This window comes from Carassius auratus, chromosome 6 (assembly GCF_003368295.1).
Source record: "Carassius auratus strain Wakin chromosome 6, ASM336829v1, whole genome shotgun sequence".
Lineage (NCBI taxonomy): Eukaryota > Metazoa > Chordata > Actinopteri > Cypriniformes > Cyprinidae > Carassius > Carassius auratus.
In genome coordinates this window covers 20,950,753-20,967,721 of record NC_039248.1, presented here as the reverse complement: position 1 = coordinate 20,967,721, position 16,969 = coordinate 20,950,753, and the positions used below count along the sequence as shown (strand labels likewise).

General features: G+C 35.6%; 1 protein-coding gene across 4 annotated transcripts; it reads left to right on the top strand.

Moving 5' to 3' along the window:
• Window positions 1-4,922: 4,922 nt before the first annotated feature.
• LOC113100739 (tyrosine kinase with immunoglobulin-like and EGF-like domains 1) lies at window positions 4,923-16,823 on the top strand. 4 transcript variants are annotated; one of them, XM_026265340.1, is made up of 23 exons: window positions 4,923-5,190; window positions 6,229-6,522; window positions 6,822-6,932; window positions 7,232-7,387; window positions 7,471-7,602; window positions 7,702-7,842; window positions 8,549-8,677; window positions 8,768-8,913; window positions 9,039-9,183; window positions 9,270-9,428; window positions 9,542-9,679; window positions 10,471-10,755; window positions 10,913-11,203; window positions 11,289-11,479; window positions 12,607-12,817; window positions 12,905-13,015; window positions 13,204-13,394; window positions 13,836-13,949; window positions 14,079-14,149; window positions 15,310-15,350; window positions 15,443-15,539; window positions 15,624-15,723; window positions 16,093-16,823. In XM_026265340.1, the coding sequence occupies exons 1-23, from the start codon at window positions 5,148-5,150 to the stop codon at window positions 16,162-16,164; spliced, it is 3,369 nt and encodes a 1,122-aa protein (XP_026121125.1). In that variant the 5' UTR covers window positions 4,923-5,147; the 3' UTR covers window positions 16,165-16,823. The 4 variants fall into 4 exon arrangements, with proteins under 4 accessions (XP_026121125.1, XP_026121117.1, XP_026121133.1 ...); XM_026265332.1 differs by having other exon boundaries at window positions 11,286-11,479; XM_026265348.1 differs by lacking the exon at window positions 10,471-10,755 and having other exon boundaries at window positions 11,286-11,479.
• The last annotated feature ends 146 nt before the right edge of the window (window positions 16,824-16,969 follow it).

Below are 16,969 nucleotides of genomic sequence, written 5' to 3'. Positions count from 1 at the left end.
CTATCCACAGACTGTATGTAAAAATTAAATATCGCCTTTTGAGTAACTATATAGCAATATTACCTTTGACCTAGTATATGTCATATACATTTCCGTATCGGTCAATCTAATGCATCCTTACAGAAAAGAAATATGAATTTATAAAAAATAAAAAAAAATTTGAGACGGCAAACTTTTGAATCGTAATATATGTGTGTATATATATATATATATATATATATATATATATATATATATATATATATATATATATATATATATATATATATATATATATGCATAAAAAAATTCTTTAGACATTTTATGCTGATTTTATCTAAGAGAAATTTGATTGTTTAAGTGTTGCGCGGTAATGATTTTATACATTTATTGAACTATTACTTAAAGTATAGATATTCCATGCAGACTCTTCTCAAACAAGACAAGTCCAGAAAAGTAGAATTATAAAAGGCTTGATCTGGATGCTTAATGGTTAGGGAGGTTTGGCTCACAATATGCCAAAAGCGTTTGTATAGCTTGTGTAGAAATGAAAGGAAATATGAATTGAGAGTTTTACTGTGGGCAGGGTGAAGATGTCTCTGGCTGCACACGCACACTGTTGAGACAAAAGCTGAGGAGCGGATGTGCCCTCTCACCTCTTTTTCCCGTCCTTTGTTTTTTACTCTCTCTCTCTCTCTCTTTCTCTTGTACTTACACTCTCCACATCCTCCTATTTCAGCTTTCCTATCCTTGACCCTATCTGTTAAAGATCCTCTTATCTCTGTCACTCTACATCTGGCTGACTAGGTAAAAACACAAAGACATCTAGTTTTCCCTCAAACCTCCATGTTTGTTATTTCACGGATATGAACGGAGAACTCATCCATGCCAGATGGAAAGTTTTAGATGATTGTTCCATCGGCCTGATGGTGAACTTGTATGAGTTTTCAACAAACATCTTTTCAAGACGTGTGGGAAGAGATGACAGCTTTTCAAGGAGAGGTTTTACGGCTGATGCTGTAATTTTAGCCCTGCTATCGCGAGAGGAATTCCGGCAGTGACCTAAGGGTATAATGGAGCACCTATAACGGTATGGGTCCCATGGTGAGCTTCCTCAGCAGGACTGCATGCCCATGAGACCAGCTCACACTCTCACACTTCCATATTCAATGCAGCAGCACTCAAGGAGTGAGTCAGTGCGTGTGGAGGCCTGCCAGCTTTCATCACAATGGGTGGAAATGGGAATTTAATACAAACTTTCTCACATAGCCACAATGCATCTAATAACACTCACAGTAGTCCCCTCCCTAGTCAATAACAATTATAGCTGTATTCATGATTTAATCATGCTTATCTATGAGATTCCCACATTTATCTTGCTTAAACGATGTAAAAGTCTTCACTGTCACTTTTGGTCAATTTAATGCATCCTTACTGAACTGATCCCAAACTTTTAAATGTGAATGTATTTAATGCATAAATACATTTTTCTTTTTAAAACAAAATTTGATGTTGGCATTTATTTATTTATTTGTTTGTTTGACATTCTAAATGAACTTGAAAAAATATTTTAGTTCATATGAATAGTACTTAATATTTTTAAGTACAAATAGTTGTATTGTATTTATGATTTATGTAATCTTGTGTTTGAGATTCCCACAATTTTACTCACTAAATTTGAAAGTCTTTACTGCAGTTTTGTTCTGTTTAATGCATCCTTTCTGAATAAAAGTTTTATTTGTAACTTTTTATTTCTAAATTGTATTTTAATATTAGTAATAATGATAACAATAACAATGTGATGTGACTAGTATGTATGCATGCATTTATTTATTACTTATTTACAAGTTTTATTTTTATTATAATAATTATTTCATTTTTTATTTAATTAAATGTTTTTAAATATATTATTTATTTAAGTGATGTTACTAGATAGATGCCTGCATGTCTGTCTATCTATCTATCTATCTATCTATCTATCTATCTATCTATCTATCTATCTATCTATCTATCTATCTATCTATCTATCTATCTATCTATCTATCTATCTATCTATCTATCTATCTATCTATCTGTCTGTCTGTCTGTCTGTCTGTCTGTCAGTCTGTCTGTTTGTCTGTCTGTCTGTCTATTTAATGTAAATAGTTCTTATTATCATTTTTGCTGTAAAAATAAATATAACACCAGACTTTTATGATGTTTTTATTATTAGCATTGCAGGAACAAGATCATATTGTTGCTATTGCTCTTACTTGGGGGTCTATTCACTTGGGATAGAAACCACTACCAAGAACAAACTAGCAATGCCCTTGTGTTGTAGTGGAGAGGAAAAAAATATAATATTTTATCCTTTAAGGATAATGAATCCTTATTGTACTCTGTAGGAAACTAGGCAATAAAGTTGTGGCAAGGCAACACTAAGCATGTGGACATTAGCAAAAAACCAAAAAAAAAAAAAAAAATTCAAATAATAAACACTGAACTTACACAAAGCCTTTTGATTCCATTTACATGTGTACTGGCTGCCAGCATGTGTATTGTCTCTTGAACTCACAAAGGAAAATTTTTGTCTACTGACAAAAGAAAATAATCAGCATTCATCGTCACTTTCATAATAAAGACGAGGTAAAGAAATTACTGCGGTACTACAAAAGGTGAATGGGACAATAGGCGGCAGTCTGGGGGGAGTTCGTGGTTAAATCTAGTCCCTCTAAAGTACCTTGTTCTTGTGAGTGTTTTTCCCACCCTGGCTCCACGCATCCACAGCATGTTGACACAGTGTCTACTACTTTCCCGTGCGGCTTCCTCATCCAAACACTTTCAACGCTTTATCAGCCAGTTTTTTTATGTATACATATACACATACGCCCCAATACAAAAACACAAACACATTCTACACAAGCCGTGTTAGGATATACAGAAACTACAAAAGCAACTATGCAAATAATTTATTTGCATATTGTTCTTTTGCTTCTAGAATACGAATATTGATACTGTAACATTCTGGCAAAAGTGTTCCATTAATACAACAGGCATACTGTGTAAAAATGTATTTAGCTTTAATCTATATTTAATTTAGCAATTTTGATCAATGTTTATCTTGCAGCTGGTTTATTGCTTATTTCTGCAAAAAAAATGGGTGAGGTTGGTATATGTTACATTTTTGAAGAATGTCTTTTTTTTAAATAGACTGAAAAATATTAATTTATTAATAAATCAGTATTTTTATTGTTTTCTAATTGTAATTTATTGACATGATACATATTTTTTCACAGATTATGAAATATATAATAATAACTATTACGGTGAATCCAAAGAATCTCTGTCTTTCTTTACAGTGACTGAGAATATTTCAATGTGATAATAAATGTAATGTGTTTACATTTGTGTTTCACTTACATGCATCAAATGGGCAGGATATAGATGTGACCTGTGAAGAGGACCTGCTATTTGTGTCTGAGCAGTAGAGAGTTCATAGATACAGTATGTGTACCAAAGGTGACAATGCACACAAAAGCAAGAAGACCTCAGCCTCAGACAGCACTTCTAAAAACAGCAACATGTTAGATATTTCTACTCTATATCAGCACTAACAAATCTACAACTAAACTCTGGTTTATTATCTGTGTGCAAAATAGAAATGACTTATTATCTGTCCCTTGCTCTTGGAGTGGAAAACAGGAAAGTCAGAACAATGTCAGTCTGAGTCAGCTTGGATTGTATGATGTTATCAAGAAACAGACAGAAAATATATGTGCCCATTTCAAAAACCATCCATCTACAAATTAGTGAAGTGTGCAAAGACTGTGTAAATGGTTCTGTAGACGTGCGGCGGTGGGCTTTTCCTCTGCAATTAAACTGACCATTTAGACAAAACATACAGTCAGGGATTGTTTCTTGTTTCCTGGCTATGACTGATCTAAGGATTTAAAAGATGCCTTCAGCACTGTGGAGCATATTCATCAATAGGCAAATATGACCATGAGTATGACAGTAATATCTGTTTTATGACAGTGTGGTGCCTTGAGTGATGGGGATATTAAAATACTATAAATCCAGACTGTGTCCGTGCATCATAAGCTGCCCGAAAAAGAACAGTTGACAGGAAACATCTGAATTTTCTCATAATGTGAGATCACCTGACTCAGTAAATCAGTCCATGTTTAACCTCTGAGCATGCTGACATGAAACAGTATTTTGGGTGCATTTTCCTTCCATAATAACCAGGTTTTTTTTTTAAGGTAGCTATATGTGAACTTAACACAGTGAAAACTTTTGACACTATGTGGGATAATGACCTTTGCAATAATATAATATAATAATAAATGCACCTTTAGTTTACTAATCAGACTGTAACAAGTCCCATTAGTAAACTATAACACTGTTATGAATAAGAATGCTTTGACATAGAAGATAAACAAATATAATGAAATAAAATTGTGCTTCTGTGTTGTTATATGCAGTTTTATTTCTATGTCTATATGTTGTTTTAATTTAGTATTTTGTTGTTCCTGGTCATTTTAATAAATTTCACTGTTTGATTTAAAGACTTATACAATTTAACGTTTTTGCTATGTGGGTCTTGTTTTAAGAATGTTTAAAACTTTAGACAAATATATTTCTAAGCTTAATACAATTGAACAAAAAATATTTATATGCCTTAATACACATAATAATGTAGTAGTAAATGTTTTGCAGATATATACCCTAATTATAGAACAACGCTGGTCTTGATAAACTGACTTTACAGTAGGCCTAAGTCATCAGACAGTTTTGTGTTAACTGAAATTCAGTGAAAATAGTGAGAATTCAGTGAAAATAGTGAGAATTCAGTGAAAATAGTAGCCTATAAACTTTTTGATCCTCTCTCTCTCTCTCTCTCTCTCTCTCTCTCTCTCTCCCTTTCTCATCCACTACGCCTCTTCCTTCCTTTCCCACCCAAAGTATGAGTGTGGAGTAAGCAGAAGAGTTGAGTTTTCTGCGTGTCAACAGCACAGATTTCCACGCGCAGACTGAATCAGTGCGCGTGCATTCATTCACAGTGATTGTAGAAATGCGCAATTACGCGCGGCGACGGCTGGCGAGCTGCAAAACCCCACTGGAATGACAAATCCTGAATTTGGATAATTTCTAACGGATTATCTCAGAGTGAACATAAGATTACAGTCATGCTACATTTAATCTGCCTCTTGTGCCTCGTGGACATATCTGGTAAGTACTGTCTTAGGCTCGTTGGTAGTTTCCCAGTAGACCAAAACGTGTCGTTTCTCCTTTTGACTTCATTTCAAAATAAGTATGTATTGATTGACTGATTGGTTGATTGGGAGAGTGGAATTAGTATGGGAATTGGGTTAGTTGTTGCAAAGGCCATCTCATATAGGCTAACATTGAGTCAGAAGAATGTGTCATCTACCAGTCATTTTGTATGTTGGTTTCAAATATTCTATACAATATTTTGGTGTATATTAGAATGACATTTGTCAATTCTATGCTCACCATACGCTATAAAACACATACAAACATTTTTAGCAGTTCAGATCCTCAAACTAGCCTATACAACGCATGCATGCACACTTAATAAAACTGTACTGAAAATCCCATGTAAATTCTGCTATAATTAAGGTAAATTTAACTTTTTAAACTTTTTTTTTTTAAATATTTTTTCTTTGTTTTATTGTCAGTTGTCACTATTTTTATTGAGTTATGACAGGTTCAGCCTTAGCAATACTGTAGCCTATATAGTGTGACAACTATATAGCTATAACTATATAACAGCAGCTCAATATATGTCCAAAAAATTTTTTCTTGTGGAAACGTTTGTTATTTTTTCTGTTGCCAACACTTTAAGGCATGTGCATGTATGGATATTGACTTCACTGGAGTCAAAGTCCTGGGCTTGTCTACATATTTTCACTATTTCGCACATGGGATCTAATGGAATTCATGGTGGGATGATGGTTTTGGATCCTCTTTGTTTCCTGACATTGTTCTTATGTTGAGAAGGGCACATAGTTGCAGACAGCCAGGGGAAATGTGTGAGAGCAGGAATGTGGATGTTCCTCTATTGTGGCTCCATTGTTGTTGATATTTTGTGATCAATGTAAATAAACAGGAAACTGTATTGAATAAAGTGATGAGAATATTAACTTACTAATAATTTTTTTCTCTCTCTAGCAATTGTTTTCCAATAGTTGTCCAATTTTAGTAAACTGCATTGCATTAATCTGGATGAAATGTGTCCTCTCTCAGATGCGGTCATGGATCTCACAATGACCTCTAACGGGGCCATATCTGCTCAACATTTCCGCCTCTCTTGCATTTCTGGAGAGCGTGATATAGACGGGATTCAGCTGAGCATCACAAAGGACAACAGCATTGTCCGTCGTGCAGATTCTCCACAATTTAAAGTGCAGAGGCCACAGACTAAAGAAGTGGTGGCTACTAATTTTACAGGCTTTGAACACAGTGGGATTTTCTACTGTCACTCAAAAAGGGGCTCTGACCAACCTGGAAGCATTACACTCATCAACAATTACAGCAAAAGTATGATGACATACACCCAAAATATAAATTCTGTCATCATTTACTAACCTGCATGTTACAAACCTGTGGGATTCAAAAAATACACCTTGAAAAATGTTTCAGCTGTTTCTGCTCTTACAATCTTTAAACAAAGTTTGACAAAACACTTAACAGACTGTTTTTGTTCAAGTATTCAATATCTGAAATGTCTAATCTAAAATATATTAATAACATGAAATATATTTGTAAAAATAATTATCAGAAAAGATTTTATAAATGTGATGTTATACCAGAATACTATTATTATTATGTCTTTAAAGGTAATTTTAAACCAGTGAGAGTCACCCTGACGGCCAGTAAAGGAGACGAAGTGAAACTAATCATGGATGTTGTTGAGACAGAAAGACGAGACATTACTTGGAAATTCAATGGTCAGTATATCTTTAATCGTGTTCTTTATGATTTTGCAAGATGCATGTCTAAAGTGCATGTATGCAGCATTTTATGCATGCAAATATGAGATTCATGAGAATACGTTTCAAAATGATATACAAACAAAACAAAAAAAAGACAGAAAATTGAAAAAAACTAAAATCCAAAATGGGACCCCATGTTGAAAAACAAAGAGGTTCCAGGAGGATTGTTACAACGAGATGATCAGTGAATTGTTGAGCAAAAATCAGTAAATGCGTGAACAATTTATAAGCAAGAATATTCTGATTTGTTTTAGGTAACTACCACTACATGACTCCTATTGCTGATGTTCAAAACCACAAAGCAATTCTGGATCTGATTAAAGTTGATAAAAGCCATACAGGAATTTACAGTGTGAGCTATGTTGGGGACAGTGCTCTTTATAGTACCTGGATCCGTCTCATCGTTCGTGGTAACGTGATCAGAATCATATGACCAACTTAAATATATCCAGAACTATGGATTTTCTATTCTAGTGCTTGATTTATTTTCTAGAATGTCCAAAAAATAAATGGGGCTCCGACTGTGACAAAGACTGTCCCGAATGCTTGAATGGAGGGGTGTGCCATGACAAAGATGGAGATTGTGTTTGTCCACCGGGGTTTATGGGAATGCGCTGTGAGACAGGTAAAGGAAAACCATTTATATGATAAATGTTTTCATCTTAGAGAGTATGCATGCAAGGACTTAAACATACAAATCTTTTTTGTGATTTTGGTTTTTCAGCCTGTCGTGAAGGAATGTTTGGTAGGAACTGCCAGGAATCCTGTAAGTCGGAGAACGGATGCCAGGGCTTGAGTTTCTGTCTCACGGATCCTTACGGCTGTTCTTGTGCCAGCGGCTGGCATGGAGATCACTGTCGTAAACGTGAGTTTTACATAAGATTCCTTTCCATAATAACTGTTCCCTCCATGTAAAATATCATCTGGACCCAACAAAAAGGAGTAAAGTTGAAACAGGTGCTGCCGGAATCTGCCTGAAAAAATTCAGCTTGCATCAATCTGACCAAGATAAACATTTCTTACTGCTCTTTCTATTTTTTTAGTCTTTGTGGAAACCAGTTTCCACCTCAGAGTAAATAAAATATGTAATTGTAAGATAAAGTAAAAAAAAGTCATGCTGTAACATTGGGAAATACAAAATTGCAAATACAGTAAATAGCCATGATTTATGAGAAATAAAGCTGAACAGAGTTATATAAAGTCAAAATGTGTGATGCAGTCACATTGTGAAATACAAAGTTGCAATTATAAAAACAGAATGTTGCAACTGTGAAAAATAAAGCAGCAACTGTGAAATTAATGGCACAGCTAAGAGAAATAAAGTTGCAATGTCAAGTAAGATAATATGAGATATTAAGTACAAATTTAAGAAAATTAAAAATTAAGAATTGTAAGAATAGATACACAAAAATATCCAAACAATTTCACTTACATTTTTTGAGGTCAGAGCTCAGATTTTATTATATTTTTTTCTGGTCATGCTCGAACAAACCACTGAATGCTTCTCAAATGCTTATTTTCATGTTGATATATACAATAAAAACACAGAATTGTCCATCTAATTTTTACAGCCTGTCTTGAAGGAATGTACGGCGCTGACTGTCTTTTAAGTTGCAACTGCGAGAACAAAGGCAAATGCAATCGATTCAGTGGCTGCCAATGTCCTACAGGCTGGAGAGGGCAATACTGTGAGAAATCAGGTCAGCCTTCAAAACTGCTTTTCCATCTGCTCTAAAATCATAACGCTTGTTCCTCTTGGCGCCGGTTGTCTAACCTTATCCCTCTTTCAGATCGCGCACCAGAGATTTTGGACATGGCCAGTAACGTGGAGGGAAACTTGAACTCCAGCCACAAGATCACATGTTCTGCAACAGGCCATCCACTGCCTAGCCATTTGAGCATTGAGCTCCGCAAGCTGGAAAGCACCGTTCTTAAGGTGAAAGCGTCATAAGTTTAAGAAGCTTAATAAGAGGTTGCATGTGAAATTGAAAAATAAAAGGAATGTTGTGTCTATCTTTTCAATGTGACAGTCTTTGTGATTGTCTGCTGTTGATTTCTCAGGCATCCCACACTACCATGGACTCCAAAAAAAGCACAGCTCACTTTGAGATCCCAAGGCTGTCTGCCGAGCATAATGGTCTGTGGGAATGTCGAGTCTCCACCGATGGTGGGCAGGATACCTTCAAGTTCACCTTAACTGTGAAAGGTGAGATTCATTTTAAAAATGGATTCATTCTAGTGATGTTCTTACTAAGTGAAAGACATTTACATTTGCACTTTGTTGTGAACTAGAGCCACCCTACCCAACCAATGCTCCTAAACTGCTGTCGAGGAGTAGCAAAAAACTGGTTGTAAAACCAGTGGAAACTTTTATGGGTGACGGCCCCATTATTTCCACTAAGCTACTTTACAAGCCAGTGGATACAAAAGACTCATGGTCCTCCATTATAGGTAACTTTGCCAAAATCGTTTTTGGTTTTAGGAATCCCTGCATTAGGTTCATGCCAATGTATAATCATATCAATATATTATGAAAGTCATACACATCTCATCTTTTTTTTTAGTGTATGACAGTGATCAAATCACATTACCGAATTTAAAGCCCTCAACCAGATACCATGTCCATGTACAACTCGCTCGCCCAGGGGACGGAGGAGAAGGTCCTTTGGGTCCAGAGGCAATCATGGAGACTGACTGCCCAGGTGAGAATCAGTCAAAATAGAATTAAACATGGCTTGGTTGTAGAAAAAAGATGGAAGTAAATTCCTAATTTAAGAACATATTTAGATTTTAGTTTAGCATGTTCAGGAATACAGTGTATAGGTTATACAAAATTCCCCCATTACTGTGGTAAGATGGCCCCCTACCTGCGGCAAAAAGACCCCTTCAGTACAGTCGTCCTAAATGTAAGTGTAAAATACATCTGTTCAATTTAAGTAATTGTGCTTTTGTTGTTTTTATTATTATTACTATTATTATGTATTTCTATATAGCTTTAATTATTTAAATCTAATGTTTATATATTATTTTGTCAGCTTTATTTCAATTAGCAAAAACTATTTTAATAGTTTAATAGTTGTAATTTATTATAATAATGCTGAGTCTGTCCACAAGTCCATTTTTTTATTATTATAATTTCCAACAAAAACTGTTCAGAATAACTCTAATGCTGAAGTTCAGATGAAAAGATTATGAAGTTCCATACATTTTCATGTAAATGTGTTGAGATGAGTTTGAGTAACATCTCAACAGAATAAATAAACGTGTGGGGATATTTCCTCATCTTATGAGGAGAAGAGCGGGGTTCTTTGAGCTGAAGATGGAGGTTTTTAATGAGGCTGACATGGAAACAAGTCTATATAGATTAAAAATATTTTGACTGTTGACTTTCAGTCAATATTTGACCCTGAAAAGACTGACTCTCAGAGCAGTATAGTTTTCACGTAGCTCAGCTGCAGCAGACAGCATCTGATTGCGTATTCTGTGTCGCTAGAGCCCACGGCCAGGCCGGAGATTGATTCCTGCTCATTGGAGGGCCGTAATGCCACCATCAGGTGGTCCCTGATTGGCACATCCCACAAAGCCACTGGCTTTTTAGTACAGCTCTATGGACAACATGGAGAGAAGCTGCGGGAGGAAACCACCTTGGTTAATGTGCTCTCCATCAAGCTCTACAATCTGGAGTATCACAGGGACTACCGAGTGGTTGTCCAGCTAATAAACTGCGGCAGCCATGGGCCCCCTTCAAAGCCCCACCATATTCACATCTATAAGCAGGGTAAACAGAAATCGTGCATGTCCCCAAGTAGGCGCAAATAGGTGACTGACTATAAAATAGGACATGAATATCAGATTTTAAGACAGGATTTGGTGGAAAGGAATAACTCACAAAAGTGTGAAATGAAACTGAAGTGGCACATATAATTTCTCTCCAGGTCCTTCTTCTCCAAGGAACGTCCAGGCAGACACTCTGTCCATCAGTGCAGTCAGGCTTCACTGGCAGCCGCCTGAAGATCCCAACGGAGGCATTGTGAAGTATAGCATTGAATACCAGCCAGTGGGCCAGAGCAGCTTTCACCCTTGGGTGGACACCGACGATGGCAACAAAACCACGAAGGATGTGACATCCCTCAATGGGAGCACATTATACCAGTTCAGGGTGAGGGCTTTCTCCAAGGTGCCAGGGGAGTGGAGCAAGTTTGTACAAGCCAGGACACATGGAGACAGTAAGTGACCAGAGAGAATAAATGTGAGAAAGTCATACTGTAAAGCCGAAATTTCAAGCCACTTACTGTTTTTCATATCAAGCAGGATTCTCCAACTATATCCCCACCACTCAGCAAGTTGGACGGCCGATGGCTGAGGATCATCAGCTTCTTTGGGCTGTGGTTGGGTCAGTGGCTGTGACCTGTGTGACCATCCTTCTGGCCCTTTTGATTCTCTTCTACATTCGTAAATCTGTCCTTAAACGAAAGCGGACGTTCACCTATCAGTCTGGATCAGTGAGTGGACACTTTACTTTATCACATATTTTTTTACTCTTATGATAGTGTATGTACAGTGGCAGCAAAAATGTTTTGGGCAGTTTTGGACACAAAATCAACATAGTGGGATAGTTACATCTATTTTGTACGTATGATTAACTATATAACATAATTAATTTTATGATGATATGTACTGTATATACACTACCATTTAAAATTTGGAAGTATGCAATATTTTTACTGAAAGAAATTAACATTTTATTCAGTAAGGGCATATTCACTTGATAAAAAACTGACAGTAAATACCTTTTCATCATATGGTGCTTAATAAATATTTCATATTATTATCAATGTTAAAAATAGCTATTAGTACTGCTATTTTATATTTTGAAATTGTGATGAAATGCTTTTCAGGATTCTATGATGAATAGAAAGTTACACACACACACACACACACACACACACACACACACACACACATATATATATATATAGTAATGCTTTTCTTTTCAACTTTCTAATCATCAAACAATCCTGAAAAACATTTAATCACAATTTCTAAAAAAATATTTAGAATTAATGAAATATTTATTAAGCACCAAATCATCATATTATAATTATTTCTTAAGAATAATGTTACTCTAAAGAATTAATTAATAGCTGCTGAAAATTCAGCTTTGCCATCACAAAAGTACATTAAAATATAAAATATATGAAAACATAAATCAGTTATCTTAAATTGCAATATGAAACTTTTTCAAATAAATAAATCAAATAAATGCAGTCTTTGTTAAGAAATTTTTTTTTTCAAACTTTTGAATAGTTATAAAGTATATAACAATTCTAATAATAATTGAAATAAGTATATATAACCATATAGTTCATGTCATTGTAACGTGTAGTTTAAGAGGACTGAACTATAAGTACTATAAGAATGATAAGTATAGATAATTCTGTTTTTTTTTGTTTTTTTTTTAAATCTTGTTTTTTTTTTTTTTATAATTTTTTTTTATTTTTTTTTTATCTAATCAAAACAACCTGATTGCATGTTGACTGAGAATAATTGGAATGCACAATGTAAAAACATGATTTTTAAATATATAAATCTTACTCTTCAATAAAAAAAAAAAAACATGCATTCTCAGGGAGAAGAGACTATCTTACAGTTCAACTCGGGGACTCTCACACTGACCCGACGACCAAAGCCTTCCTCAGAGCCCCTCACCTATCCCATACTGGAGTGGGAGGACATTAAGTTTGAGGATGTGATTGGAGAAGGGAACTTTGGTCAGGTCATCAAGGCCATGGTCAAAAAAGATGGCATAAAAATGAGTGCTGCGATTAAAATGCTCAAGGGTAAGAAAACAAGCCAACACAGCATTGTTAGCCAAGGTCTGTTTTGACATGATTGTGATTTTGTGTGTACGTTGTGTGCACCTGCAGAGTTCGCCTCAGAGAATGACCATCGAGACTTTGCCGGTGAATTAGAAGTGCTGTGTAAACTGGGACAGCATCCAAACATAATTAATCTAATCGGTGCCTGTGAAAACAGAGGTGAGTGTGCCACCCATTGGCTTTACCTAGACATAAGGTCAGATAATGTGCCTCACAGAGATTCATGTAAATCTAGAAGTGTAATAATAATGTTAATAAAGCTTCAAGGTACTTTATTTTGCATGCATGCCATATAAATTGTTCTCTATTATATAGTGCACATATGTGACAGCTTCTGTTATCCACAGGTTACCTTTACATTGCCATTGAATATGCACCTTACGGAAATCTTTTGGACTTCCTAAGAAAGAGTCGTGTCCTAGAGACCGATCCTGCTTTTGCTAAAGAGCACGGAACTGCCTCCACACTCACCTCCCAGCAGCTCTTGCAGTTTGCTGCTGATGTAGCAACTGGCATGCATTACCTTAGCGACAAACAGGTATAACGTTTTTCAGATTATGGAGGTGTATATATAAGAATCCATGGATGGATGGGCAAAATTAAAGCAACAGTTCACTCAAAAATTCAAACTTGCTTAAACTTTACTCACACTCAGGCCATCCAGAATGTAGATGAGCTTGTTTCTTCATGGGAACAGCTTTGGAGAAATTTAGCATTAAACACTTCCTCTCCAATGGATCCTCTGCAGTTAATGGGTGCAATCAGAATGAGCCCAAACCACTGATTTTCACAGTTTCAGCAAATTTTCATTTTTAACTGGAATATTCCTTTAAGTGCATAATTATTTATTCATTTATTCATTCAAATTGTTTAATTATAAGCCTTTAATGACTACAATTTTCTATTAATTATTATTAATAATTATTTTATTTACTTAAAAATGTATAAATATGTCTTAATTCTTGTTTTGTGTAAACAGTTCATCCACAGAGATTTGGCAGCCAGAAATGTACTTGTGGGGGATAACTTAGTTGCTAAAATTGCAGATTTTGGCCTCTCACGTGGCGAGGAGGTGTATGTGAAAAAGACCATGGTGAGGACCATATCTGTGAGATGATATGAGATGATAAAACTCATTTGCCTTTACTTACTGTTGAATGCATAATGTATCTAAATTACTCATAAAACTGGTTACATTTTGCTCTTTCTCTCTCTGTCTCAGGGAAGACTGCCTGTGCGATGGATGGCCATCGAGTCTCTAAACTACAGTGTCTACACCACAAAGAGTGATGTGTGAGTATTTTGTGGTTTTGGCACATGTGAACATCACTTTGAACATCTCATGTTCAACTCGCATCTAAATTTTAAATGTAATTGCCTTATACTTTATTTTATAAAAAATGTGAGAAAATAATACATTTTCAAATAAGTATTTAAAAACACCAAGTGCTATAGCATCCATACATTTCAAGCCAAAACAAAATGTCTTAATCCTTCTCAGTTTTTATTGGACAACTGATAAATAAGCAGGAAGAAACTGATAACAAACCAGGAAGCTCAAATTTAGAGTAGCATGTTCCACAAGACCACAGTGCCTCTGTCAAAACAACCTATTTTTACCCACTCAAGAACATTGTTCACAGAACATTTTTAAAACAACATGAAATACATGATATGCAACCATAGTTTTCTCCATTAGATTAGCTTGATTTCCCACAAAGCTTGGTTTGATTGACACACTCAAACACTAGCGTTAGCTTTAACATATAGCATTCTACAGTAACTGCAGCTCATCAGCATAACTGCTCTTATATACTTGATATACTTTCCAGCTAGGACACATTAAAAAAAAAAAAAATTAAGTTTAAATATTTCAAATAAACGCTGTTGAGCTATCCATCAAAATATCCGGGAAAAAATTATAATATAGTAGATATAGAATGAGTTAAGTAAGAAATGTTACTTGAGCGCCAATCAGTCTGTTTTCTGAAAGATCATATGATATTGAAGACTGGAGCATTGCCATCATATCTATAAATATATTAAATATTAAAATGTATTCAAATTGAAAAGAGTTTGTAATAACTGCAATAATATCTAACATTTAACATTTTTACATTACATTACTGTTCTTAATGTATTTTTCATCAAATAAATGCAGCCTTGATGAGCATAAGAGACTTTCAAAAATACTTTTTCAAAATTTTTACTGACCCCAAATTTTTGAATGGTAGTGCAGTTGCAGTTCAGATTAAGTGCTCTTGTGTTTTGAGCTGTTTTTAACAGTTAGAAACAATGTGCAAATGTGCTAAATAGATGTTAGTCATTGCGCCGAGTCTTGCACCATGAGCACTATTTCTTTTAAGAAACTGCATCAAGTTTAAAAATATCTAAACTTTATACAATAAACTGAGACCTCCTTCTTTAATGAAAATATCTGTCTTGGTTTTCAGGTGGTCTTTTGGAGTTCTTCTGTGGGAAATTGTAAGTTTAGGTAAGTCTGTTCACAACAACTTGAATAGATTGTTACCTACTGAATTATAAACATGTTTCAGCCAAATGAACGCTATGAATCTGTTCTCCTAGGTGGGACTCCATACTGTGGGATGACCTGTGCTGAGCTCTATGAGAAGCTTCCTCAGGGCTACAGAATGGAGCAGCCCAGGAACTGTGATGATGAAGTGTAAGCGCAGACACTCATGTGTGCTTGTAGTCACTTTCCATATTGATTGACTGCAGTTGTATTAATAATTAATAATCCATATAGGTATGAACTTATGAGGCAGTGCTGGCGAGATAGACCCTATGAGCGACCGCCATTTTCGCAAATATCTGTCCAGCTCAATAGGATGCAAGAGGCACGGAAGGTAAGGAAAAATAGACTGATGCTTGCATATGTAAAACTCAGACCACCATGCTGAGGATTTGTGGGTTTTTACCAAGGGAATTGCTATGTGGTTATAGGTGGTTGCTTTGTGATCTCAGTTTGATTTGATCAAAAATACAATAAGTACAGTAATATTGTTCTCTATTTTAATATAGTTGAAAATGTCATTTATTCCTATGATGGCAAAGCTGAACAGCCATTACCCCAGTCTTCAGTGTCACATGATTCTTAAGAAATCATTCTAAAATGCTATGTAAAAGTGGGCATTTCATGGAAATAACAGTAACGTAGCAGTTCTATCTGCATGTGGCCATCAACCCACCTCTAATTCTCATCTTTTTTAATCCAGGCCTATGTCAACATGGCTCTCTTTGAGAACTTCACTTATGCTGGAATAGATGCTACAGCTGAAGAGGCCTGACTACCAGCCCCCCCGGACCCAAGAAGGGTTCATAACCCAAGGGAGGTTCATCACAGTAGAGCTTCGCGTTACTGTCACTCCCCTGTGGTCAGGTTCCATCGTTCAAAGAGACACTCCACCAAAACCACATGGCTATAGAGAACAGACTGTGAAAGGACACAATTATGAGCTGTGACTCTAGATTCTAGAAGGATTCATATCTCAGGACATGTTGGATTACTCAAGAGGAAATGGAACCGACAATATAAGCTACAGATGTAGCACACTGGGTCTGTGGGGGTCTGGACCATGCACTGAACTAATTTCTTTTCCATCTTTTATTGGGAAAATCATTGTGTGAGGTTGTTGAAACGTACATTCATCGAACGCAGTTCATTCCGTGGACCAAAACGCCAGTATTATTCAATGTAGCACTTGAGAAAGCGATGTATAGTCCTTATTGAAACTCATTTGTTTAGCTTAAGGCTCAAGTGAGTTATGTACATAATGTTTATGTTGTTTATCAGACCTTAAAAAGACGCTTAAGATCTTTTTTAAGGTGTTTTTTTTTTTTTACGAATGATATATGTATGACATGCTATAGCCATCTTGTAATCATTTAATGTATGTTAAGGGAATGTCTTTACTTTGATAAATAAAGCATCTATGTGGTGACTGGACTCATCTCAGAGGCATTTGGAGACAACTGTAGATTAGCTATGGAACAGAATGTACTCACTCTTTCTTTTACTCCTTCAAGTAGTGGGGTTGAGGTCAGGCCTCTTCCCTGTTGCAGCTTGCTGATCTGTCAAGGGCATTTCCTCCT

Excerpts from the sequence above, each read along its gene's own strand:
- LOC113100739 (XM_026265332.1), top strand. The coding sequence starts at position 5,148 with ATGCTACATTTAATCTGCCTCTTGTGCCTCGTGGACATATCTG. Across the intron at positions 7,603-7,701 it reads GGGAATGCGCTGTGAGACAG|CCTGTCGTGAAGGAATGTTT; the intron begins GTAAAGGAAAAC and ends TTGGTTTTTCAG. Across the intron at positions 11,204-11,285 it reads AGCCAGGACACATGGAGACA|CAGGATTCTCCAACTATATC; the intron begins GTAAGTGACCAG and ends TTTCATATCAAG.